A 25972-nucleotide genomic window follows, 5' to 3' on the forward strand; every position below is an offset into this window, starting at 1 on the left:
AGCGATAGTGTTCAAGGTTTAAAAAAATGTTCTGCTGTAAACATTAAAAATGAATATTGATAAGATACAGTTAATGGCATTTTTGGCTGAAAGCCCTCGACATATGACACGGCCACAGAATGACAAACGGATTGTCGCGACAAGATTGCAGAAGCAAATTGAAAACCTTATTTGAAGTAGTGCACGGTCGTTATCCTACAGTGAAGTACTGACTTGTGTAGAAACCTCACAACGCCAAAAGTTCCCTCGTTCATGTACTGATCCCAATTGTGTCCTTAGGACAGTTTTGTGGTTTATAATAACAGACTACTATGGACATGTATACATAGTCTGTTGACTGTCTAGAGCTAGACTCCAGCTCTGATTGCTTGCTGCTGAACATGTTACGTCAAACTGTCATATGAAAAATCAGTATGATGAAAATAATGTATTCTGTGGCTAATGGGGGCGGGACTAGATAAGCGTTTGCTTCTCCCACTTTCGGCCATGTGTATGAATTAAACTAAGATGTTTGCATGCACGAAATAAATAAATCAAAAAAAATCTATTTCACTAGATTAGATTTGATTATCGACAGTTATGTTAGAATAATAATAATCTGACTTTGCACGAGAATAGTTATGAAATCATTTTATTGCACACATCACTCATTCAAATGGAAACACCTAAAAATTTGAACAGTGAAATGTTGACACCTGAAAATGCATTTTTTTGTTTTTTTAGATTCTAGCAGTGAAACATTTCAATCAAAATTCAAAAATACAAACTGGCTGAATTTATCTTCCCGAGTCATTTTAAAACTCCTTACCTGATATTTATTTCAAAATGTTTTTTAAAAAATTCAGTGCTAAGAACCAGTGTCCATAAACGCATCTTTCACGTGATTCTACTATATCCTACGCCCAAACATAAAAAATGGCCGACTCGAACAGCAGCGGCTTTTACCTTGAAGGTTTAGCTGGAGCCGTGAAACGTCATCATCAGGAAGAGATGGTGCACTCTTGAGTGTTAACTTCTATTAACCTCTCCTTGTAGAAACCAGCCTCGGCTTAATGTCATGATCTTTTTTTTTGAGACACGATGTGAGGAAATAAGTCATGAGCTCTGAGGGCTGATGTGGAGGAAAGAACCCTATCAGAGGAGGAAGTGGTGCGTCAAACTCTGGAGAGTCGGACTTATTCGTCAGTCTTTTCCTCGCCTTGGTAATGTCTGTACTCTGGTTTGAGCTCCCAGGTGTTCTTGTGTGTTCCCTTCATGTTGTAGATGCCAATATCCCGCAAGATTTCCTTCAAGTAAGACTGGCGGAAGAAAAGAGAGCAAAAAGAGGCAGATTAGGTTATAAATTATAATAAATGCATGTACTACACATAAGAAAAAGGCTGCAGCAACAATGTATCCCGTTATCTTACCACAGGCTGTTTGGTGATGTCCACGAGGTCTTTGATGTTGTAGTATTGGTGCTTCTCAAAAGCAGAAAACAACATGTCCAACACCGACTGTTTGTCAGCTCGGGCTCTCTTGCCCTCCTCCTTCTTTTTCCTCTCATACTCCAGCTGTAGGAAAAATAAAACGGAATATTATCACATATAAGTGCACATATTATAGCAGATATGGCTTTGTAACGAGTTACATGTCAATTCATTTCTACATAACAATTTAGGACACTGTTTCCCCCCCTAGTTTAAATTACATTTAGTTAGAAACAATAGAATTAAGAACATTTATCTACCAGGCCAGATATTAACGTTAACCCATGTGCTGCCAGTTGTTGACCACTGGTGTAATTTGAGTAAACAAATCAACAAGTGAGCAAAGTACTTAAGGTGCAGGGGTGAAGGGAGATAGTGGAGAAATGGTGGTGGAGTCCCACATAAGACACAATTATGAATAAACAAATCATACTATTAATCTACTTTAAAAAAAACAGGCCAGGGTGACACCTGCTGCACAAGATTGGAACTGCAATTAAACAGATTAGACTGTTGCAGCTCAGAAGCTGTTAAATAGATATGCTTAATTTGGGTAATTCATACACAGCAAATTATATGCTAACTAGTAATAAAAGGTATATATGATATATGATCCAGGCATAAGGAGAAACAATATTTTCATAAATGAATGGAGAATACTGATCTTTTCCAACATTTTTGTATGACACACACGTGCACAGATGAATAAAACAAGACAATCATGTGCAGTATTTGCTCCTTACATTGTAAGTGTGGTTGGCCACAGGTTTGTAGTTGCTGGTGACAGCTCTGTCCAGTTGCTGTGACAACCTGACTGGCTTACTGGACTCTTCTATTTGTAACCTGAAAAAATAAGCAATAAGAAATGATTTTAGTTTGACAGACAGGCAAAATGTCAACGTAAATAATAAAAGCAAGAATTCACGTGTCACACAAGAGCAAATAAAAGCAAACTGAGAAGGAAAAACAAATATAAGTAGAAAAAAGGTAATAAAACAGTGTAGAAAATGCAATGTCATTAATCTACACCTGTATTATGTAACTCAATAAAGGCAATATTTCAGCAATTAATCCAAAAAATTTAAAATTATGAATTTAAAAAAATGTTATCCAAAACATCGTTATTTCAATTATAAAGATTAAATACACAGTACGTAATTACTGCTTCGTAGGGTCTCTAGGCTAAACCAATAACAAATGTTGAAAAAGGTTTGTCCTTAAAACAAAATCATTCAGTTTTAACGGTTTCTTTGTTTATATAAAGCAACGGGGAAAAAATACTGTGTTGATGTTTGAATAATCAATTCAATGCTCAATATATTTAGCATACTGTGGCTCATACTGTACATGTCATGTAAATTAAGGATGAACGCTCACCTCTTCAGCCTCATGTAGTTTTCACTAACAGCAGGTCGACACTCTGCTCTCTGCACCACCACTCCTTCCAAAGCTACTTTATCTGAAACAGAGCAGCAGTTTAATTCAAACATCTATTAACATTTCAAACACATTTTACTGCATGTTTGCTTCATAAGAGAGGGCGAGTGATGTGGGTGGATGCATGTGTGTCAGAGGTGAAAGCAACAAGAAACAATAATAAACTTAGCTCAGTCCAGGTCCAATCCTAGAGGTACAACTAAATATAATGTCAAAGCAATTTCTCAAACAGAACCTGATCAGACATAAATAAAGTCATAAATTGGACGTTGATATTTAATTCAGCGGTATTACATTTATAATTTCCATTTAAACAAACCTATAGGCACTTTATTCACACTTTCACCATGATTGTGTCCCAACCAGCCATAATGACAGGCTAACGGCTTAAAATCAAACACTACTTTCTGTGGTTTCTTTCAAAGAAACGCATCAAGTCAAGCTCCACTGGATTCACATCACAAAGTTTCACGAGTCTGATTTACACAGCATAGATTTATTTGTCAAAACAATGTCATAACTGAACCATCAGTTACAGCAAGGCCCCCAATACCCCATCAGGTAACACTGTACACTGATAGGGCAGCCCACGGCCAAGTGGAAAGGGAACTTGACTTGTAACCGGAGGGTTGCCAGTTTGACCCCCATTGCTCCACGGGCGCTAGCTTCTAGGAAGGTTTCTAGTGCAGGACGGGTTCAATCCTCTCATAAAAGACTATATTTTTAATAGTGCTGGGCACTATGTTACCGCACAATTTGTTTCCATGACGACTGACCGGAAGAAGACGCGCGTGATGTCATGTTTACGTGCTGCGTCACCGGAGTCCAGGCACCGTTTATCAGTTAGCTTTGCTAGCTGCATTAGCTCCTTTTAGCGCCGTTAGCGTGCCCACAGTCGAACTGTCTGTTCGATTAAAGGAAAAGAGCAGCGCTACAAATAACCAGTGTACTGCGTATGTGTGCCTCTGTTTTTAAAGTTTAGCGTCACTTTAGGGGCTCATTTTAACAATCGGGAGTCACGCAAACATGACGTCACGCGCGTCTTTTTCCGGTTTCCTTTGTCAAGTCTCAATGGTGCAAAAACTAAACAAGTCCTGGTGTTTAATATTCATTAATTGTACAAATATACCAATAAAAAGAAGAGAACACAAGGCAAAAGTGTGTCTGGAATACAAATGTATTGTGGAATATTTCAAAGACCATTTAGTTATACGTTACAAAAGTTACAGACACTGCGAGTCTGATTCCCAGTGGTGCTACTTTGCCACTTGCAGGCGACAATAAGGACTCACCTGGACCTGACCCCGCCCCCGAACCTGAGCTGCTGCCATCAGATCTCTCTTCTGACTGGCCTACAGGAAGGGAGGGAGGGAGGGAGGGATGGTAAACATGAAAATACAGGGGGGGATGGTAGGCGGAGGGAGGAGGAGGGGGGATCGGACAGTGAAGAACCACACCGAGGGGTTTAGTCGCACACGAAAAAATGTTGAATCACACACAAGAGTCTGGCTTGTAATCTCTGACGAGGGCACACACGTGCATGAGCAAAGCAAGCAACTTTCAACCCAATGTCCCAGCATAAATACACATCCATGACAGGGCTGCACAAATACATTATTTCCCCTAGTCCTTTTAATGTATTAGTTTTGGAATTATTGATCAGTAATATCAATCTGGGGGTGGCAGAGGTGAAGATTTTCATTGAGAGTGACCAGGGTGGACAGGATTAAGGCCACATTATACTTCTCCGACTGCGTAATGCGTTATCCGACTGCGTAACCACGGAGACCCCTCGAGCCTTCATACTTCTGCCGTGGACGGATACGCGCTGCAATTTCCCGCCCGATCAGTAGGGGTCGCTTCTCAAGGTTGTTGTAATGAGAGAGAAACAGAGAGAAAGACTGTTGTTGTTGAAACAGTGGCCGTTTCTCACTTTTCTGTGTCACGGAACGCAGTTTTAAGATCATTTGAGGCGAGAAATTGGCCATTTAGAGTCTAAACATGTGGTTTGTGTATTCAGATATGACGTATTTATAGTTTGGCAGCGACGTTGTCGGCGGTGATCAGCTCCGCCTCTGTGGACGTTCGGTGCGCACTGTGAGCCGGCACAGAGCAGCTTCGCTCGGCCTGTCCTGAGGACCAATAGCAGCGATTGCTGACTCCGTTGTCCCTTGACGGAGTGACGGACACTTACAAAATATTTTGTGCAGTCGGAGACTACGCAGAGGGCTCTGCGCAACGTACGCAGGAGTATAAATTGGGGGAAGAAGATCAATAATGCCAAAAAAAACCTTGCCTACTATACCTCAATGATATGCTTAGCAGCTACATTACTGGCATGAAGACAAAAAAAAGAACAGTGCAGCCCTTCACGTACACACAACCGTGTCCTAAAGTAAGCACAGTAGCACAAGCTCACCAACACTCAAAGCAACAGAGTGCCAACATTACATTGATGAGGGCAGACGAGGCTGGTGAAATTCAAACCAAAGAAACCCATGCACAAATTAAGTCAAACCCAAACCGAGGAATGATTTGCGTTGATATCGCTCTAGTCTATGTTAAATTGATTCCAAATGGACCCAAACTTGCCCAATCACACACCAAAGAGCTGCTGAGAAGACCACAAAAAAAACGACTGACAGGCAATCAAACAGAAACTAGAATTCCCAAAGACGTACAGTGACAGAAACACAGATCAGACTGGATTAAGACCAATTTCCCACAGAGCAGCTGGCTTCCATTTTCCACTGAGTGTTCACTTTTCCATCACATACAGTACAGTTCACATTTGTACACTGTTAGGACCAAGGACACACTCCAGGGAAAAATGTGAGAGTACACAAAACAGGAGACAAGCAAAAGCAGGCAAGAACTGAGCGTGAGGACAGCAAGCAGCACAAAGAGCGGTGAGACGGGCGCCTCTGCCATCTGACCACACAGAGCTTACCTCTCTGGGCTTTGGGACAAACAAGTCTTTTAACGACGCAGCAAGCAAATAAAGCGAAAGCAGACATTTGGCCTCGTCTTGCTGGACCAAAAAGAAAAAGAAACAACTCACCTGATGAATTCTCTGTGAAGACTGCCAACGTCTGACCTCCCACTGTCTGCATGGTGAACGGGTGATCACGGGGCGCAGACACCGTCTTGGCATCTTTACCTTCGATCACAGTCAGCTCTTCATTCAAAGTGAAGCTCACCTGAAGAGAAAACGTCATCATTCAATCTATCCAGCCCTACTCCTGTGTGTCCAGTACAGTAATAAGACAGATCAGGACCTCATACACTCAACTGTATTTACTTATGATGGGATTTACTTCGGCTGGTAATATCATATTTATATTGCGACTAAAAAACTTGTTATGTTGTGTAAGAAACCATGAAATTGGCTACAAATATTTACAGGCAATTGCATGTTTTCTTACACCAGATATAAAAAGCCATGTATATCGTGATGAGATTTTTCCCATATTGTCCAGCCCTAATTTGGCCTTTATAAATTAATTCCTGCTTCCCAATCACTGATTTTTTGTTTGGTAAAACTAAGTGCAGTATATTACACGTGGACAGCATTGATGGGTAATGTGCTGAGTATGTACTATATCTATATAAAATATCTGAGAAAAATGGACATATGTCCATCCTGGGCTTAAGTAGAAAATTGTGGACAAATAAAAATATCAACTTGACTTAAAATTATTTATGACACATTAACAGTAACATCATCAATTTGTCATCAACATGAACAATAATTTCAAACTTCACTCACCTCTGCTTTTCCCTGGTTTCCTTTCCTATGAGATGAGAACATTTTGATAACGTAATTAGTCATATTAGAACAAAAAAAACACTGTCTGGAAGTATATAATTCACCACAGTAATTCTGCTCTTCGCCACTAAATGTCCACCTTCTCAAACACAAAAGGGGGAACACGACTTGTGCTATTTTACATACTTGCAGATCCGTAGTTTCCCGACATCGCCTCTGCCTGTTGCTTTTGCCCATTGCTGGGAGAGGTATTTGGGCACCTGCATGAAGGACGGGTACATTTTAGGGAGGTCAACTTTCACACTTTTCACAAAGGAAATAAAAATGATAACTTTGCCAGCAAATGGGTTTAATTAATTTGGAAGAACTTCAGTTTTTTAGAGGCAAATGAAAACTTTTTTAGTTTTTATGTTTTTGTCTGGTTATAAGGGATGGGATAATATACTATTATATTGATAGGAATATATTACACGATTAAAAAGACCTCCATAAATTGAATTTTGTAAGTTTTCATAATTGGAATAATAGTGAATGGGGGAAATCATAACATGATTTCAAGAAGATCATCATCATAAATATTTATCAGGAAAATGGTGACAGTAAATTCTTATATTCTTTCTTATGTCTGATGTTGTTGACTAATCTTTAGCTCCTATAACGTTTTAACACATTGTTTACGACACCAAATCAAATGTTGAAATGAAGTGACACACTCTACTCAGGAATAATGTAACACACAATGTAATGTAATCGGATTATTCACCAATTGTGGTCTCTGTTTATAGCATATTATTCCTTTCATTGTCGTACATTTAAATGCATTTTCCAACTCACTTTTAGACCCTCATTTAACCACAAACGGCTGTATATTTGAACACAAAAAAACACATTTCCCACCATATGACTTGACGATGTTGTGAATTATCTGTAGTTATGTTCCGTAGGTCAATGCACCAAGCTATTATTGAGTTGTTGTTACCAATTTGAGATAGCTACAACAGTTAGCTACAACGCCAGTAGCAGGACATGCTAAGCTACAGCTTAGCTGCAATTAATCTGCGGAGAGATTCTATATTTATCTAACTCAAATGGCGTTATTGAGAGGATATATATATCCATATGCATACTCACCTTTACAAGCCACACACCCGTATTCTGTTTGGCACCAGTTAAATCGACTTCCCCCTTTTCCGACATGTTTTAAAACGATGCTACAGTGAGCAGATCAACAGTGCCGCCAGTCGCAAGCGTACTACTCAAGTATGGTGTCGCACGAGGCCCAAATCAGCGTTAGAAAGTCTGACTTTGATCTCAGAATTTTGACTTTAATATCAGAATTCAGGCTCTTTTGTTCTGACTGGGTGGAAAAAAACAAACGTTAGACTTAAAAACATATAGTTTAACTTTTTAGTCAATGTAGAAATGATTACCGAATTTATTAATACTATTTTACATAATTCAAGTACTTAACTTAAAGGTGCCATATGTAAGAATGTGGCCAAACGGCTACTACATTCAAATTCAAAATACCGAGGTCTTATAGGTTTTGTTTTCTGTAACTGGCAACCCGTGGTTGCTCGGCAGCTGAGACTCTACTGACTGCAATGATTGGTAGACGGCGGTAGGTGGCGCCGTCTACCAATCAAACATAAACATGATTTGCAGTCTGCTAATTTTTTTTAATGCAAATATTTTGTCTGTACTGTTGTTGGAGAGTTCAGTTTGTTATATGAACATTATTCCTGAGTCTCTGTGACATATTAAGAGGATTTTATGGCCAGTTGCTTTAGATTTATTACATAATGCACCTTTAACTTAAATACCTCTAATGCCATTTTAAGGGAACTCAATTCAGGACTCTTTAAGACTTTGACCATGACAAAAACATGCAGATATCCTGAAGAAAACACCACAACAATATGAAAAACACAAAATACAATACAAGTAGTTTATTAGAGAATGCATTATGTGGCAATCTGTATAAAATGTTTAACAGGCAATTCAAATCACTCAATCACAGTTTTCAAGCTTGTTTAGAAGAGCTTGAGGCAATGAGTTGTTATGGCGTTTTGGATGACCAAAAAAATGATGTACAAACATCAAACAATATGTGACTAAATGATGAATCCGTGTTTGAATTTGTAAACTGTTGGTCAAAATGTCTCACATATGTGAATACCTGAAGAAAAAACGGACAAACTACAGAATAAAAACACGTTTCTTAAGTATTTGCTTGCTTTGTATCCCGGAGAAAGCAATACAAGCTTCATTAGCTCCTGCTTTATTACAACCTGAGCCAGTTCAAACGTGAAAGTTTAGCTTACATCTTTGACCAACACAAAATACAATTACCTGCGTGAAACTACATCACTTTCTGCAGAGCAGTCCATTATGTAAAAAAATAAGCACATTATATTCACATAATTGGCTACAGAAACATTCGGTCTTTGCTGTGGGAGAAACGCGTGTTCAGTTCCTGAGATTTCTTCAGCAGCCGCTGCTTCTGTGCCTCGTCGAAGCGGTTCACCTGCAGGTCTTCGTCCCGATCGAACGGCCTCCTCTCCACCGGCTCGTCGGCCTTCTCCTTTGCCTTATCCTTCATCTTCTTAGAGTGCAAACTCATCAGGGACTCGGCACGTTTGGTGTCCTGATAACAGAGAGAAGGTCGAGAAACTTTAGTCTGGAGTTTTATAGAACACTTTTTCAGCCCTAGTGTTAACATCTGTCCTCAGTCGCTATTAAGTGTAACAACCAAAAAACAGTGGGTCAGAAGATGTCAGGTAAGGAAGCAATCTCTCTAATCAGGGTTTGTACACTTTTTTAGCAATAGTTTTCCATGACTTTTCATTGACTTTCCAAGAACGAAAATCGGTGCCGTCCCACAGTCTTACATGAATGTCCATTTGTTTTGACTGCAAATCTTTAAGTTAAGACTTTCCTCAAATAAAAAAAACATATGCAGTTTGTTGCGACACGTCTTTCATTATCAGCATTTTGCACGTCCGTGGTCTGCGTCTTTCAGTAGCCACAGTTTAAAGCTCTCCTTAAAAAGCCACTCTGTTGTAACGTTCTTTCATACTTATTGATTTGAATTATGATTTGAGTAATGCTTTAAGTAATGGTTAAAAGAGAGGAAGTGGTTGTATTCTGTAAGGGCTTTTTTGTTGTTCACTGAGTGATCGTCTCCGTACGCCTTATTTGCATAGACGCAGTTAAATCATATCACACTCGTTGAAACTACACTTTCCTGGCATTTTGTCGTTGAATAGAGCATCTCAAAATCCACGTGAGGACTGGAGGGTCGCTAAGCTCCAGGCGCCAGTGATCTGCTTGTTCCCGCTTGACACTTCCGTGTCAATTTAAATTTGAATCGCACATTACATCATTTTATTTATGTTTTACGCATCCAAAATATTATCCATGCAATATTTCCATGACTTTTCCAAAACTTTACAGGAAATGTTGTTTTTCATTAACTGTTCAACAACCTAGAAAATGCATTTTTAATTTCCAAAACTTTTCCAGGTTGTTCATGACCGTACTGTCTAATCCATCCTGAGGACAGATTGCTTTAAAAGCATGCTCAGGAATATTGCCATGGATCGGAAGTATTCAGACCTGTACCAAGTGCAATCTACACATGATCAGATCACTTAATACTCAGTCTGAATAGGGTCTTAAAGAAAGTAACTCTGATATTTACATTTCATGCAGATATCCCAAAAGAAAGAATAACTGTGTAATATAACTTACATTATATTGAGACACCTTCTCTGCCATTTTCAAATCCTTGTGTGGAATTTGTGGGGCACTGTCTTTCTCCTTCTCGCCCTTCTTCTTTGCCTCGAGGCGTTCCTATCAGTCGATAAGAGAACAATTAAAGACAGGGAAGTGATGTAGAGGCTACAAGAGGTTTGATAAAGAACTACCAAAGATTTAGTAGACGTTGTTTTCCATGAACTACCTCGGCCTTGCGCTCCCTGTCCACTGGTGTGTCTGTCCAAATGGAGCGATCTTTGTTCTCTGGGCCCGATTTCTTCTTGAAAGTCCGAGCCCCTAAGCCGATGTGCTGCAGTTCTGGTGGGAGCTCCGTCATCCACGTTTCTCTGCTCACGACCTCAGGAGCATCCTGTTTACACAGGAAATACACACCCAGACACACATTGAGACCGCATAAATAAAGATAGTCCAGGTATTTGCGCTAATTCAAGGCTTAAAATGCTGATACAAAAATCACGGAGGACTCACATCTACTCCCGTGAGCTTGTCTTTCATCTTCTTTGCTCGACGCTCAAAGTCCTGAGCCACAGAGTCGATGATGGGCCCTCTGGCTGGCATTGGTCCAAACACATCCTCCCCTCCCTCCTCTCCCTCGCTGCTGGAGGGCTGAGCCTGGTAACCTGGGGGCAGAGCAGGCCCCGGGAAACTCTCTCCATCACTGTTCTCGTCGTCATCATGTGATGCTCTGCGAAACCCAGGAGGTAAAGCTGGTCCCAGTACGGGCGGCCTGAGGGGACACTGTAAAGTTACAGCTTCCATAATTAACTTTTTATTCCCATTATACCACTGATACCTGGCAGAAATCCAGAAACTATTGGGCTCAGATCAGGTTCAGTCACGCCGATTGACATGGATAATTCAAGCTCTATTTTTGAAATTCCATGGGAACATCTTTACACTGTGCGGGGGTCAGTATTATGCATTACCTGTGTTCTACCTCAATGCAGCCATTTCCTATTACTTTATAGTTCATTTTACTTGCAGTAGTTATTATTTTAATCTTTAAAATCATGCAACTTTGACAGTTACAACTCAACACACAGGCTATTGAAGTCATCCGTGGTGAACGCTATCCTTTTCCTCCACAACAACTCAAAATAAATCACGATGGTTGGATTATGGTTTAACAAGAGTTTATAAAAGAAGAACTGATAACGTTTTTCATTTGCCATAACCATAAATTAAGGCCACAACCACCTACATGAAAGTCAGAGTGTTCTTCAGCTCACTCAGGCTTATGTCAGGTTTGTGGTCATATCCTCTCAATATCGGTCGAATGGTCACATTCACTGGAGTAAGAGCAGAAAATGATTTATGTTTGCTATACATATGATGTTGGAGCCTCTGTCCACTGCTTTGGACAGCGCACAAGAGAGAAGAGAGTGAAGAAGAGAGTGCAGGCAGGGTGAAGCATCACCATAACCTCATCTTAACCTCCAACAGGGCAACTGGAACTAAAACTATGAAGTCATTTAGCTCACCTTTCTGGTGAACTCTGTTGTTTTTTAAATCCTGGTGGAAGAGCTGGTCCAAAGAAACCGTCGTCATCATCATCATCATCATCATCACTACTGTCTGCTATCTTTGATTTCTCCTCCCTGTTAAAACAAAATCAAAGAGTCATCTGTACAATTTTCTGGAAAAGTTCATTCATATAATTGGTTTATAAGAAAAAACAAGGTTGAGACTGAAGGGGGATTGGGCCTTCATGGTTGCAGCTCCCATATTATGGAATGTTTTTCCTGCTACACATTACACAGGCCTCATTACTTCCTGCTTTTACGTCAATCTTAAAGGCATTTTGGCATTCAATGTCTATTACTGCACAGCACTTTGGTCAACTATGGCCTTTAGACCTGGCATTAAAATGTGTTTTCTGTGATCAAATAAACTTGCATTTACACCGAGTATTAACATTCGGGGAAAAAAACACAAAACAGACGAGAATGTTAGCTGTGCTCAGCGACCTAGTACTTACGCTCCACTCAGTTGTGGGTGAAACAATAACAATTCTGCACCAGCTCCTCTCATTTCTTAATACTTGAAGATATGTGGACACTACCTTTGATGATCTTACCACAAAATGTCAGCATACCTAGGACTGCTTTAATCTCAGACAGTACACTGAAGTCCCCACACATACCAAGGACCATATCCTCGATCTGGTCATCGCTGACTTTGACTCTGTAAATGACCTAATGACCAAACGGCAAATCTATTTTAGAAATCTAAAAAACATTGATACAAATACCCTAACAGTGGACCACCATCGATCTCGTTTTCACATACAGTTCATCGGTCAACAAATCAGTGGATCTCCACAATAACACCCCAGGGCAGCATCCTGGTTGTCCATGCATCAGCGAGCTGCAGAGAATGAAATCAGCTGCACATGCCTTTGAGCGATGGTCCTTGAGCGGAGCAGAAACTAGACTGAAGTTTCCCAAACAGACTGCTGTGTTTGAGGTGGTCCTGCAGGTGAGTGGCAACTACTTTTTCGAGGACCTTGGAGAGGAATGGGTCTGATATTTTAGACTATTCTCTGTAAAGAGGTTGTTCTGAGTAAATAATATAGTTAATAAGCAGTTTCTGAATTATGCATACAAGCCTAGCTGGCACTAACAACCTTCATACTCAAAATCACCTCATTCTGATGCTCAGTATCATCTTCAGAAGGGATAATTGACTTGCATTAGATTATTGTATTAAAAAGCACTGCCTATTGTGTCTAATAACGTGTAAAATTGTGAATAGTTTGGGGAACTATTCGTGTTGAACCTGCTCACTCTTTAGTGTGACTCGTCTTGGCTCTTTTCACCGACACCTCCTGCTCACTCTCATCCGACGAACTCGACGCTTGTCCCCGTTTGTAACCAGGAGGCAGAGCGGGGCCAGCGACTACAGCCGGAGGGGAAAACAACCAACTATTAGCGACAACAAAAAAGCGACACGACACAACGATATCACACACACGACTCATTTTAGCAACATTTCAGCTACACAAACATGCTTCTCTAAACACTTACACCCGTTTTCACCATCAGAGTCTTCGTCGCTTTCTTCGTTTCCGAACATCGGAGGCAGAGCTGGACCAATGGGTTTATCAGACGACATAATTCACAATAACTATGTGTTTACTAAGTCACGTCGATTCATTAATGACTATTACGTTAGAAAGAAAAAAAATTCACTCGGACCTCAGATGTCCATAATGCTTCTTCTTCTTTTCCTGTTTACTGTTTGGTAGCTTAAAGCTGCATTACCACCCCCTGCTGGACTGGAGTGTACATACATGAAGCGATTTGGAGAGAAGGGAGCTCTCTTCTCAATGAATCAGACTTAGCAGCTCGGCTTTGAGCATCCCTTTATCTTTCAGTGCTTAAAACTTTTAGGTTTTGAGAATACATTTCGAGCCACCATGGAGTCTCTTTATGATAATGCAAATTGGTCTGTTTCGTCACCAGGAGGTGCATCACCAATATTTGCTATCAAACATGGGGTCAAAAAAGGCTGCCCTATCCCTTCATTTCTTTTTACTAGTGCAGTGCCCATTGGCACTATGTATTCCTATAGAAGGAGCTGAAGAAGATTTTTCAGTTATGGTAATGCATGATAAGGAACATAAAGGCAAACACTGTGCAACCTCATTAGGCACAACGCAAATGTGCCTAATGTTTTTGAAGAAAGTCAGCTCACTGCCAAAGTGCATCAGGGCAAATGGATCATTTCCTGAATTTCAAAAATTCATGAAAATTAGATATGCCTGTCACAGACAGACCGACAGACACACAGACACACATTAGAATCCATACCATTTTTTAACTGTAACTGGATTTTACACACAGTTAATGTAGCCTCCAGTCCAGAAGGTGGCGGTAATGCATCTACATGCTGTTTGCCAACCGCTCACTGTAAGACGAAGTAGTCGTAGCCCATCACCCTCAATGTATCCACATTAGCTTTGGGCTGTTGACGTCGGAGACAAAACGTACACTTGACGGAATAATTAGCTTGTTTAACCCCTTTTGAATATGGGTAAAAAGGATAAAGGAGACCGGGGTGAGTTGCTAAGACTACGCTTAACCTGCTTAGTTAGCTGTTAGCTCGCGTTAACTCCGTCCTTTGCTATGTTTTAGCCAAAGTATGCAGTTGAAGTGAAAGCGTTGTTTAGGCTGATGGAAGGACTTGTTTATTCTTGTGAAAATACAGAATACACACTCTATATGTTTACGTAGGACACATACGTGCCTCGCCATAGGTTATGCCTTTTGTGTTGTTTATGCCAATTGCACTAAAACATTAAAAAAGTATTATTATATTATTAAATATTTCCCCAATGCAACAATGAAATAAGTGTTTACGGTCACACATTGTGTGGTAGCTGAATGGCAAAGTGAATTAAGACTGATAAGAGATGTTTTATTTATCAATTTGTGTGTATTTGTTTATTTAACTGTAAAAATGTCAAATAATTTGAACTGAAAGACTTGTTGTTAACAACAAACCTATGTCTTATAGCATTACTGTACGAGTCTTGTTGATGATGGTTTCCTGTTGTTTCTTCTCCAGACAAGAAGTCTAAAAAGCGTTTCCATGAGGACGATGACGACGATGAAGAGGCGGTGGGCAGCGAGTCTCAGGAGGCCATACCTGCAGCTGCAGGCAAACAAGTGGATGAGTCTGGTACCAAACTGGATGAGTATGGAGGCAAAGACTACCGCTCCCAGATGCTGCTCAAGGATGATCACGCTTCACGTCCAATCTGGGTGGTAAGAATGCAATAAAGTTTGCAAATTAAAAGCATAATAGTCTGCGTTTTAGGTTATTTGCCAATTGTTATTATCTTATTTTATTCCTCTCAAGGCTCCAGATGGACACATCTTTCTGGAAGCCTTCTCCCCAGTATACAAGTATGCACAGGATTTCTTGGTGGCCATTGCAGAGCCAGTGTGTAGGCCTAACCACGTCCATGAGTACAAGCTGACGGCCTACTCCCTGTATGCAGCGGTCAGTGTGGGGCTGCAGACCTCTGATATTGTGGAGTACCTGCAGAAACTCAGCAAAACCTCTCTACCCGAGGGAATCATTCAGTTCATTAAGGTGAGACTGAGGGAGCATGCATTGTTTTTGAAGGAAGACTGACTGAAAATGTGCATAATTTGGTTATTTAATCTCTGTATTTAATCCCTCATCTTCAACCAGCTCTGCACAGTGAGCTACGGCAAAGTTAAGCTGGTGCTGAAGCGTAACAGGTAAAATCACATCAGCAGCCACTTCTTCAATCTCTGCATCATTCCTTATTCCTCTCCCACTGTTTTCTCTCAAACCGCGGTGCCTGCTGTGCTGTGCTGTCTATCCGTAGGTATTTTGCTGAGAGCGCCTTCCCTGATGTGATCCAGCGCCTTTTGCAGGACAGTGTTATCCGTAAATGTCGCCTCCGTACTCTGGATGGAGACGAGACTGAGCTCATCACTGAAGTCATCCACAGCAAGTCAGCGGTATGTCGAGAACAGGAAGAGTGGTAAAAAATCCACATCTTTGAAGTGTGATTTGGGACTGTGAACTGTGGAGGGCAGCATTGCACCGCTCAGTGTACAGCCTGATGGGAATGATCAGAAGAAGAGAGTTACACGGTTAACAGGGGCTAAAACAACTCTGCAGATTCGTTGATTATGAAAATAATCCTGAGATGCAGCCCTATAGTTAACAGCGGTAGGCTGTTGCTAATGAGCCTTGAATAATCTCACACGAACATCACTCATCCTGATATTTTAATGGGGCACTGAAGCCAAATAAAATTGGTAATTTTATGTGATATGTCTTCGTTCAGTTGATTAACTGTAATCACTCAACAGAAAGAAACCAAAAATATAAACATTATGGATCAGTTATTTGATTTGATTGTACATACTTTTTCAAATTAAAATGCAAATAATTGTGTAACTGACCCGCATAGTGGCAATGACACTTAATTCTTTATGGTTGAAAGATTAAATTGACAATCACTCCCGGGTCAAATGCACATGGATTTTTAGCAGGCTGTAACAGATGTCCTTATTTTCCTTTTAACAGATCTCTAAGTCAGTCCAGGAAAAGGATGGCACGTCCAACTCACAGCAGCCCAGTGAGGGTCAAAGCTCCACCCAGCAAGTCCCGGACGACATCTTCAGCTACTATGAGCAGATGGATAAAGAAGAGGAGGAGGAAGAGGAGACGACAGCGGTTTCCTTTGAGATTCAACAGGTCTGATTTCTGTTTCTCAACGACGCACAGAAAATTACTGCTGAATATTTTTACTTGTTTAGCAACCTGGCCAACTGTGAAAGGGTGCAGTCAACAGTTAATCATCTAGCCTCCCTGTGTGTGCATGTCTGCTGCTTTCACATTCATTCAGATCATGGTAGTGAGAGCAGCTGTGTATGTACTAGAGACACTGGCAGAGCTGAAGATGCTGAGATTTTTGTTGGGAGTTACCAAGATGGCAGGATTAGAAATGAGAAATGAGGGTTCATGGAGGTTGTGAAGGAGGTCGTGAGAACATTTGCTGTAAAAGAAGATGACACAATGGGAGAGGACAAGATGGAGGCAGATAATCTGCTGTCACCCCTAAAGGGAGAAGATGAGAGATGAACAAGATTAATTCATATTCAGTCTAGACACTAAAACTACAGGGGGAGGTGTCAGCTTGCAGTGTGAACACCTATTTGTTAACATAGGTACACAGCCACAACGCACACACACGACCTATGGTAAAAGTCAAAGCGCGTATTTTATGAGTTTATTACAAATTAAATAATAATTGGCTTCTCATCTATGACGCGGTGTAGGAGATGATTGAGGAGCTGCAGAAGCGTTGCATTCAGCTGGAGTATCCCCTCCTGGCAGAGTACGACTTTCGCAACGATACAGTAAACCCAGACATCAACATAGACCTGAAACCCACCGCTGTGCTGCGGCCGTATCAGGAAAAGAGTCTGCGCAAGATGTTTGGCAACGGACGCGCTCGCTCTGGAGTCATCGTGCTGCCCTGCGGTGAGCAAAAACATGCAAAAGACACCACAAATAAGAATATAGATAGAAATGAATAATAGTTACTGTATCATTAAACTCAACACAAACAAAATGGTGATGAAACAAAAGAGATTCACACAAGAATGGGTAGAATACAAGTTACAGTCCTTATCAAGGAGCAAATTTGTTTGTGACATAGAGTAATTTGCTTTCCAGGAGCTGGGAAATCTCTGGTGGGCGTGACAGCAGCGTGCACAGTGCGCAAACGCTGTCTGGTTTTGGGTAACTCCGCTGTGTCTGTGGAGCAGTGGAAGGCTCAGTTCAAGATGTGGTCCACAATCGACGATTCTCAGATCTGCCGCTTCACCTCGGACGCCAAGGACAAACCCATCGGCTGCTCGGTGGCCATAAGCACCTACTCCATGTTGGGTCACACCACCAAGCGCTCCTGGGAGGCTGAGAGGGTCATGGAGTGGATGCGGAGTCAGGAGTGGGGACTCATCATCCTGGATGAGGTGCACACGATCCCTGGTGAGCTGTCACACACCGTCACTTTTCATTCGTTCATACTCTACCACGTTATCTTCCACATGAGGGTAACGGGAGAAAACAGATTTTAGCCACTAAACAACACAGACTTGCCTGTTAAAACTCTTAATCTTCTATTAGCTTTTTCTGGCTAGAGACTGAAGTTTGTGCCACTTTGTAAAACGATAATTCTCCAGCACCAAAGTCCATGGAGAAAATCAGCAATTTTACATCACAGCACATAGTCGTTGTAAATCCACTACTACCTCCATCAATTTCAAGTGTGTTAAATCTTTGTGCCATAGTCTTACCACACGAGGCGGCAGGAGCATTGTGTTTTTAAGACACTACTTAATCTGTCAGTAACTCTCACAACCACACAAAACTGGAGATATCACTTTAATCAACACACTAACATAATCATTCCATGTTTTCTCTGTAGCCAAGATGTTTCGTCGCGTTCTCACCATCGTCCAGGCTCACTGCAAACTGGGCCTCACTGCCACTCTGGTCAGGGAAGATGACAAGATCGTGGACCTCAACTTCCTCATTGGGCCGAAGCTATATGAGGCCAACTGGATGGAGCTGCAGAATAACGGTTACATCGCCAAAGTCCAGTGTGCAGAGGTGAGTCCTGCAATGGTATGTTAGGAAATAAGAGAGGGGGGTGTGGAGGAGCTGCTGGTCTAGTGCTGCCTTGTTTAGTAAGTTTGAGTCACTTAGGTCAGTCCGAACAAGGGCTCTCAAACGCCAAAGTTGCAAGAGTACACATTTGAACTTAATGATGGAGGCAGAAGTGTGCTGTGTGGTAAAATTGCAGAGTATCTCTATGGATTTTGGTGCTGGAGAATTTGTTTTACAAAGTTACACAGCTTAACTTTACATTTCATTTTTGTTTGTGAAGTGGAAATTATCTTTTTTTAATTGATGAACCTTGGCTTATTTAAATTTTTTACATCGTTGAATGCCGATTCATTTGCATTGTTTTCCGTTTGAATAAAGAAATAATATAGAAAAAGTACAAGTAAAGCTGTTGTGCTGTATAAACGTGTGAGTGAATGGGTAAATGGCACCAACACCTCAATCCCACACCCTTGGATGTTGCGGAGATTCTCCTGCAACATCCTCCTCTCCTTGTATTGTCTCAAAATGACAATACAATGCATTTATATTGTGTGAAATGCAAACTCTGGACAATGCTTGCAAACAATTCATATCTTAAAACTGTAAAAAGCGAAGTAAAATTAAACCTGCTATGCCAAATCTTGCACAAACTACTTTTGTTATTTTTACTGCACTGACCACTTATGACCAGGAGCAATGTCCACATTGATAAATCAATGTTCTTCTGTCCGTGTGTGTTATAGGTATGGTGCCCGATGTCTCCAGAGTTTTACAGAGAGTATGTGGCCATAAAGACAAAGAAGCGCATCCTGTTTTACACCATGAACCCCAACAAGTTCCGCGCCTGCCAGTTCCTCATTCGCTTCCACGAGCGCCGCAACGACAAGATCATCGTCTTTGCCGACAACGTGTTTGCTTTAAAGGAGTACGCCATTCGCCTCAACAAGTACGTTTACTCACAATCAGAATAACTTGATTATGAACCCTTTTTCATGCCAGACATTTTTAAAAGGTCACAGAAGGAAACTAAAGAATCAAATAGGTAATGGCTGAGTTTCATTTAGCTGCCTCAGTTTCAGTGTGGATGTCAAACTGAGTCATAGTTAAAGGTTCAGGTTTTCAGGTGTGGTCGTATGAGGTATTGACACATTATTGTCGACTTAGACTTTGCACAACGTGTTGCTTCGTGCTTCAGCAACAGATTTTTGTTGCTGAAGCACACATTTATAACATCATTTCATTGTGAGAAGCCAAAATTGGGATTAAAATAAGACTGGCCTCCAGGTTTTTCTCACAGTACTAAAGCACTGTCTTAAGCTGTGGTCCTATCGCACATATATGTTAGTTATGGAGGTCTACTTACATACATTAACCTGTTTTTATGGTCAAAAACCTCCTCGTTGCTGTAAACGAGCCGATAGAAACCTCTCCTCACTGAAGCTCTCGTCAGTCGCGCTGTTTCAGAATGAAATCTCACCCCCAGAAGACGGACTGTGTTGTGATTGGCCAGCCAGCGTAGAGCTTTCTCAACTGTCTTGTGATTGGCCAATCAGCACACCATCTCTCACGCAGCTCACCCCTCTGGAACGGTGGATGCACTGCTCCTCATTATCAAAACATTGTTTTAACAATGTTTAAAAATAGCTTCTTCACGACTCCCCGCCGCAGTCCCTTTTATGACTTTGACCCAGAGTCAGACCCAGAGTCAGAAGACACTGTCGCTCGTGAAACACCTCCATAACGGACGTTATTCTTCTTCTGCGGTTCAATGTACGCAAACGGATGTACCCGGACTAGTGCCCTGCTGTTCAGGAGAACCGGTGTTTACGTAACCGGAAATGACGCAGATACACACTAAAAAAACAGTGTTAATTGGTACTTCCGGTCTATGGGAGCTTTAAGATATTATGGACTTCTTGTTTTGTTCGTGTTTGTAATCCGTCAATTTCTTATACAACCACACTCTAAAAACATGCACTGTCCATGTAATGTTATCAGCAACTTTTGAAAAGCCTATTGTCATGTGTGTCAAATTTTGTTATATTTTCATTTCTGTTTTTGTGATCCTCAGGCCGTACATCTATGGTCCAACCTCTCAGGGGGAGCGCATGCAGATTTTGCAGAACTTCAAACACAACCCAAAGATCAACACCATTTTTATTTCCAAGGTAAACCTCTCTTTTGTTTTTTGTGACTATTAGTATGTTTTCATACATGGTAAAATAATGTCATTCTTTTTCACGGTTTGGACTTGTTAAAGATGCAACCATCTTTTCAGACTATCTATCTATTTAATTCCTAAACAAATAACATAAATAATCAAAGCATTTCCTGAACCAGGTCATTTTTACAGACTGTGTCAACATTCCAGATATTGTTGTAAGAAAAAAAATGTTATATTTATGGATATGAATGTTGTTATGTGAATGTGTACTACACTCCTGCCACCAAACAGGTTGGAGACACCTCCTTTGACTTGCCAGAGGCCAACTGTCTGATCCAGATCTCCTCCCATGGTGGATCACGTAGGCAGGAGGCCCAGAGGCTCGGAAGAGTCTTACGAGCCAAAAAAGGTCAGTGTATCTCCAATTAAAAAATAAAAATGTCTTTGCTTGTGTATAACACATACTTACACAACTGCCTTGTCACCTGTGTAGGAATGGCAGCAGAGGAGTATAACGCCTACTTCTACTCACTGGTGTCCCAGGACACACAGGAGATGGCTTATTCCACCAAGAGGCAGAGGTTCCTGGTGGACCAAGGTTACAGCTTTAAGGTGATTTAGTTTTCTTTTTTTTACATTATCTTTGGGCTCTCATGGAATTACACCATTATGGCTGCATCTGTAATTACTACGTTTTCATTTAAAACCACACAATGTAGGCTTACACCCTTTAAACATATTATCTCCAAGATTATTGTGGTGGTGAATGTCGCCTCTGTCACAGCATGAGCAGGTCTGCATCACCTGTATTGGAACTAACTTCTGGTTTCAGGGCCATGCCACAAATAAGATCTACAATATTCTAGTTTACGGCATACGTCCCTCATTTTGAGCCATGTTTTTTTTTAACACAGCTGAAAATGGGGGTTAATTTTTGTTTCTCATATGTTGAAAAATGAAGCAATAGCAAATTCTACAATTTCTTACTTCAAAATGCAGAATCCACACCAGCATTTCAAGTAATCCCGTCTAAATTAACACCTAAACATGTACATTGTGTACCTGGTAAATGTCACTTCTGTGGGATCTACAGGGTATTAATCTTAGAGGAGCAGCTTCAAGATGCATTCAAGAAACCTCGTAACTTCCATCACTTCTGCAAACACATATAGGGTCTTAGTGACCAAACGTTTGCTGCTGCTGCCACCGTGGGATAATTAATGTTCCAAAAATGAGGTCGTCATTGCAGTAGAAAGATTTGTTCATATAAATCCAGTCATTGTTGAAACATTGTTTTGTGTCTTTTTTAAATGTATTACTAATATTTCATATTTCACAAATAATTGAATTGCTAGATTGATCTATCTATGTAAATGGTCACATTAACTGATTTTCTGTTTTTTTTTTAGTTTTATAAATGTAAACAGTAGTAGTGTGGATGTACCATTATGTCTTCTCTATAACAGATTGTCCATTTCTTTTATCAAACTCACTCAACAAACTAAATGTGCGAAAAACATTTATTTATTTATTTATTTATTTATATATTTGATTAAACACAAACCAATGACCTGAAAAAGAATCTCTCACAATTAACAATTTGGATTATTTATACACTTGCCCCAGACTAGTTGGAGCCAGTATTCACAAGTGTTTGGTTTCCTCAATAGGAGTTTACTTTCAAGGAACAAAACAAAGAATGCACCAGAAAAGAATCTGTGCTTCAGGTGCAATGTAATATTTCCCTCTCCTTCCACAGGTCATCACTAAATTGGCAGGGATGGAGGAAGAGGACTTAATGTTCTCCAGCAGAGATGATCAACAGATGCTGCTGCAGAAGGTGATCGCTGCTTCAGACCTGGACGCTGAGGAGGAGGTGGTGTCAGGGGAGCTGGGCGCACGACCACAGGTGAGGACTTTAGCTCAACGTGTTCTCTGGCATCTTAAGCCATGTTTCCATCGAGTACAATCGCTTGGTACAGTATTAGGGTCACTGAGAAATGTCCTTATTTTTTAAGGAAAAGCACTTTTTTCAATGAATATAACATTAAATGAATCAGAAATACACTCTATATACATTGTTAATGTGGTAAACGACTATTCTAGCTGCAAACGTCTGGTTTTTAAGGGTCACATAGAGTGGTCCTGTTGCACATATATGTCAGTTATGGAGGTCTACTTACATATATTATGGTCAAAAACCTCCTCATTGCTGTAAACGAGCCGATATAAATCCTCTTTTCTGACGGTGTTTCCCAGCTGCGAGACTTGAGACTCAAATCTCTCAACTTGGAAGTGACATATTCAGCACACCCGCTATCAGAAGCACAGCTCCCCCCTCTGGAACGGTGGATGCACTGCTACTCATTATCAAAACATTGTTTTAACAGTGTTTTAAAATAACTTCTTTACGACTCCCCGCCGCAGTCCCTCTTATGACTTTGACCCAGAGTCAGAAGACACTGTCGCTCGTGAAACACCTCCACAACGAACGTTTTTCTTCTTCTGCGGTTGAATGTACGCAACCAGATGTGCCCGGACTAGTGGCCGGAGCAGGAGGATCTGCTGTTACGGAGAACCGTTGTTTACGTAACTATAACGGGATTTTCAGAGATCTCGCTGAGCCTGAGATTGCAATAAAACACAGCGTTCTCAGCAGTGGCTGAAATGTTTATTAGAACCTTCAGGGCTTCTTAAACAAGGTAATGACGCAGATACACACTAAAAAACAGCATTAATTGGAACTTCCGGTCTAGTTCCGCTTAAATGGAATATGTACATAGGTGTATAGAGGCCCATTTCCAGTGTTCTAATGGTACATTGTGTTTGCTAATGGCGTTAGAAGGCTATTGGAGGATTAGAAAACCCTTGAAAACCCTTGTGCAATGATGCTGGCACAGCTGAAAACAGTTTTGCTGGTTCTTTGACGAAAGGGAAAAATTATTATTTGGAATAAAAATCGTTATTTCTAATCTTGTCAATGTCTTGACTAAATTTTAGATTCATTTTGCAACTCTTTTGATGAATAAAAGTCTGACTTTTAATGGAAAACACAAAAAAATGTATAGGTGACCCCAAACTTTTGAACGGTAGTGTATTTTTTCGGGTTCCGTTACAAATTGGACCAAAATAACCAGCCCATACCATTCCATCTTTCGCTATCCAGTGTACCAGAGTAAAAATGATACGGTAAGTTCCGGTTGGAGCTAAACCAACTAGAGCCTGGGAAAAAAAAGAGTGCGACGTCATGCTACATATCCTGCTGTGGCGGCCATTGGGCACAGACCACACCCCCGCCTACCAAGTACAGATACTGTTCTCAGTTCAAACGCAAGCCTGGACCAGAGATGTACTGTTCCAAACACATCATTACTCTTCTCTTGTATATCACATAATTCTCATTTCTTTCCCCCTCTCCTCTTCCTCAGTTCTCGAGGCGAACAGGCACCATGAGCTCCATGTCGGGTGCAGACGACACCGTCTATATGGAATATCAAGGCCGGGGCAGCAAGTCCTCTGCGTCAGCCAAGGGCATTCATCCGCTGTTTAAGCGCTTCAGAAAGTAAATGCACAGACACTCGGGTGGAACACGGGAAAAAAAAACAACAAGGCTTTGCTCAGACTACAGGAAAAATCTGACGTTTGATCCAGATTGACCTTTTTAAAGACTGGACAGCAAAGAACAATGCACATCATGAGGTTTGTCTTTTCCAGGTTTGATTCAAATCAGGTTTGTACCGATGTGTTTTCAACACTCTGTGCTCAAATTGGATTCCCCATTGTCTTTTGCTCTCACTGTGAATGAGACGCACAATAATGAATGAGGTCAAAACCTGTAACTGAAGCACCACAGCCGGTGACGTAATAGTGTCTGGGTTAAAAACTTTGTTAGAGGACTTCCAAAAGAACACAGAACCAACCCAGTGGTAAATATTGTCCTTCAGAATCAGCTGAGGGACTCGTGGAGAATCAGCTGATCACTGTCTGCAACTCAGCTCTCCCTTTGTGCGGCTTTATGGTCACATCAGTTAGTTTTTCTCAATGTTTCTTTATAGATGTACGGTATACAGCAGAGTGGTCAGTGTGCACAGAGGAACAGCCGATCACTGCAGCTCACATATATATATGTACTCATACACGTGTGTGTGTGTGTGGATCAACATAAATACTGCTGAACCGTCAGAGTCTCACAAGACATCAAAACTCATAACATAATCTAATTGTAGCGTAATCAAATGAGAAAATACTGTACGTTGTTGTTCTCTTGAAGCAGCTGATGGTGAATGTTGAGTTCACTACAACAGAAGATGGATTTGATCATCTACAGTAGAGCTGAAACAATTCATTGATGAATCGATTATTGATTGATTACTAAAATATTCGTCAACTATTTTGATAATCGCTTAATCGTTTTGAAGCTTTTTTTCATGATTAAAACAAGATTTCTGATTGTTTTAGCTTCTTAAATGTGAATATTTTCTTTGTTTCTTTGCTCCACATAACAAAGAAATCCTTAAAACAGAATCATGTTGGTTTGTGAACAAAACAAGGACATTCGAGAACATCGTCATTACAATTAATATTAATCAATTCATCATGAATCAATTATGAAAATAATCCTTCGCTGCAGCTCTAATCTACAGTAACTGATGCGATTCTGTTCTCTGAGACTAAACTGCACCTCGCTCTGAATGGAAATTGAAAACAAAAATAGTTGAAACCATGCCGTGCTTTAAACGTGTATTGTGTTGGAGTTGTGTTCTAATTAATGTTTGAGTAAAGTTTCCTTTCTGTTAGCAGTACAGTTCAGCCACGTGTGAAAATGGGATCACAGACATCGAACAGAACCTGGGTCTTAAGGAGGAAAATCCACTCTGACTTCATTAAAACAGCTTTGGGTGAATTTGGCAAGATTTAAGAGCTAAAGTCGCCTAATGAGTAGATTATCCTGATCAGTGGATAATGTGGATCAGTATTTTCAAAGCGGATTTTATTGCTGAATTTGTTTTGTTAGGGAATTTGATTCTTCTCTGAAATGTTACTAAATGGTTTTTGGATAAGAAATGCACACAAATCTGCGGCATTGACTTTTGAACTATTTAAATGTGTCGCTCTGAAAGTTCAAAAGCAGCGGTGGAACTGCAGCAGGTCCATGATCTTAATTTTAGTCTTATTTTGCATTTGTTTTAA

At 40.7% G+C, this 25972-nt stretch overlaps 3 protein-coding genes across 3 annotated transcripts; 1 reads left to right on the plus strand and 2 right to left on the minus strand.

Moving 5' to 3' along the window:
• Positions 1-789: 789 nt before the first annotated feature.
• LOC310928540 (general transcription factor IIF subunit 2-like) lies at positions 790-7912 on the minus strand. Its single transcript, XM_083891107.1, has 9 exons — positions 7807-7912; positions 6862-6935; positions 6676-6700; positions 5968-6106; positions 4199-4258; positions 2847-2928; positions 2213-2312; positions 1410-1553; positions 790-1298 (listed from the first exon to the last, which is right to left on the minus strand). The coding sequence occupies exons 1-9, from the start codon at positions 7870-7872 to the stop codon at positions 1176-1178; spliced, it is 813 nt and encodes a 270-aa protein (XP_083747233.1). The 5' UTR covers positions 7873-7912; the 3' UTR covers positions 790-1175.
• Positions 7913-8676: 764 nt separating this feature from the next.
• On the minus strand, positions 8677-13665 carry gpalpp1 (GPALPP motifs containing 1). Its single transcript, XM_083891106.1, has 7 exons — positions 13482-13665; positions 13242-13353; positions 11937-12053; positions 10924-11182; positions 10640-10804; positions 10429-10530; positions 8677-9322 (listed from the first exon to the last, which is right to left on the minus strand). The coding sequence occupies exons 1-7, from the start codon at positions 13567-13569 to the stop codon at positions 9104-9106; spliced, it is 1062 nt and encodes a 353-aa protein (XP_083747232.1). The 5' UTR covers positions 13570-13665; the 3' UTR covers positions 8677-9103.
• A 733-nt stretch (positions 13666-14398) lies between these two features.
• Positions 14399-25269, plus strand: ercc3 (excision repair cross-complementation group 3). The gene is made up of 15 exons (XM_083891103.1): positions 14399-14514; positions 15025-15224; positions 15319-15555; positions 15658-15707; positions 15818-15953; positions 16528-16698; positions 17283-17487; positions 17683-17997; positions 18437-18621; positions 19362-19564; positions 20690-20786; positions 21074-21191; positions 21276-21394; positions 22542-22691; positions 24211-25269. The coding sequence occupies exons 1-15, from the start codon at positions 14487-14489 to the stop codon at positions 24346-24348; spliced, it is 2352 nt and encodes a 783-aa protein (XP_083747229.1). The 5' UTR covers positions 14399-14486; the 3' UTR covers positions 24349-25269.
• The last annotated feature ends 703 nt before the right edge of the window (positions 25270-25972 follow it).

This window comes from Microchirus variegatus (genome assembly GCF_963457635.1).
Source record: "Microchirus variegatus genome assembly, chromosome: 6".
Lineage (NCBI taxonomy): Eukaryota > Metazoa > Chordata > Actinopteri > Pleuronectiformes > Soleidae > Microchirus > Microchirus variegatus.

Coding starts and splice junctions, on each gene's coding strand:
- gpalpp1 (XM_083891106.1), bottom strand. CDS start 13,569: ATGTCGTCTGATAAACCCATTGGTCCAGCTCTGCCTCCGATGTTCGGA. Junction 10,805..10,923: donor ACAAGCTCACGGGAGTAGAT/GTGAGTCCTCCG, acceptor CTGTGTAAACAG/GATGCTCCTGAGGTCGTGAG. Junction 10,531..10,639: donor ACAGGGAGCGCAAGGCCGAG/GTAGTTCATGGA, acceptor ATCGACTGATAG/GAACGCCTCGAGGCAAAGAA.
- LOC310928540 (XM_083891107.1), bottom strand. CDS start 7,872: ATGTCGGAAAAGGGGGAAGTCGATTTAACTGGTGCCAAACAGAATACG. Junction 2,929..4,198: donor GGGGGCGGGGTCAGGTCCAG/GTGAGTCCTTAT, acceptor GCTCTGTTTCAG/ATAAAGTAGCTTTGGAAGGA. Junction 1,554..2,212: donor TGGCCAACCACACTTACAAT/GTAAGGAGCAAA, acceptor TTTTTCCTACAG/CTGGAGTATGAGAGGAAAAA.
- ercc3 (XM_083891103.1), top strand. CDS start 14,487: ATGGGTAAAAAGGATAAAGGAGACCGGG. Junction 20,787..21,073: donor ACACCATTTTTATTTCCAAG/GTAAACCTCTCT, acceptor GCCACCAAACAG/GTTGGAGACACCTCCTTTGA. Junction 21,192..21,275: donor AGTCTTACGAGCCAAAAAAG/GTCAGTGTATCT, acceptor TCACCTGTGTAG/GAATGGCAGCAGAGGAGTAT.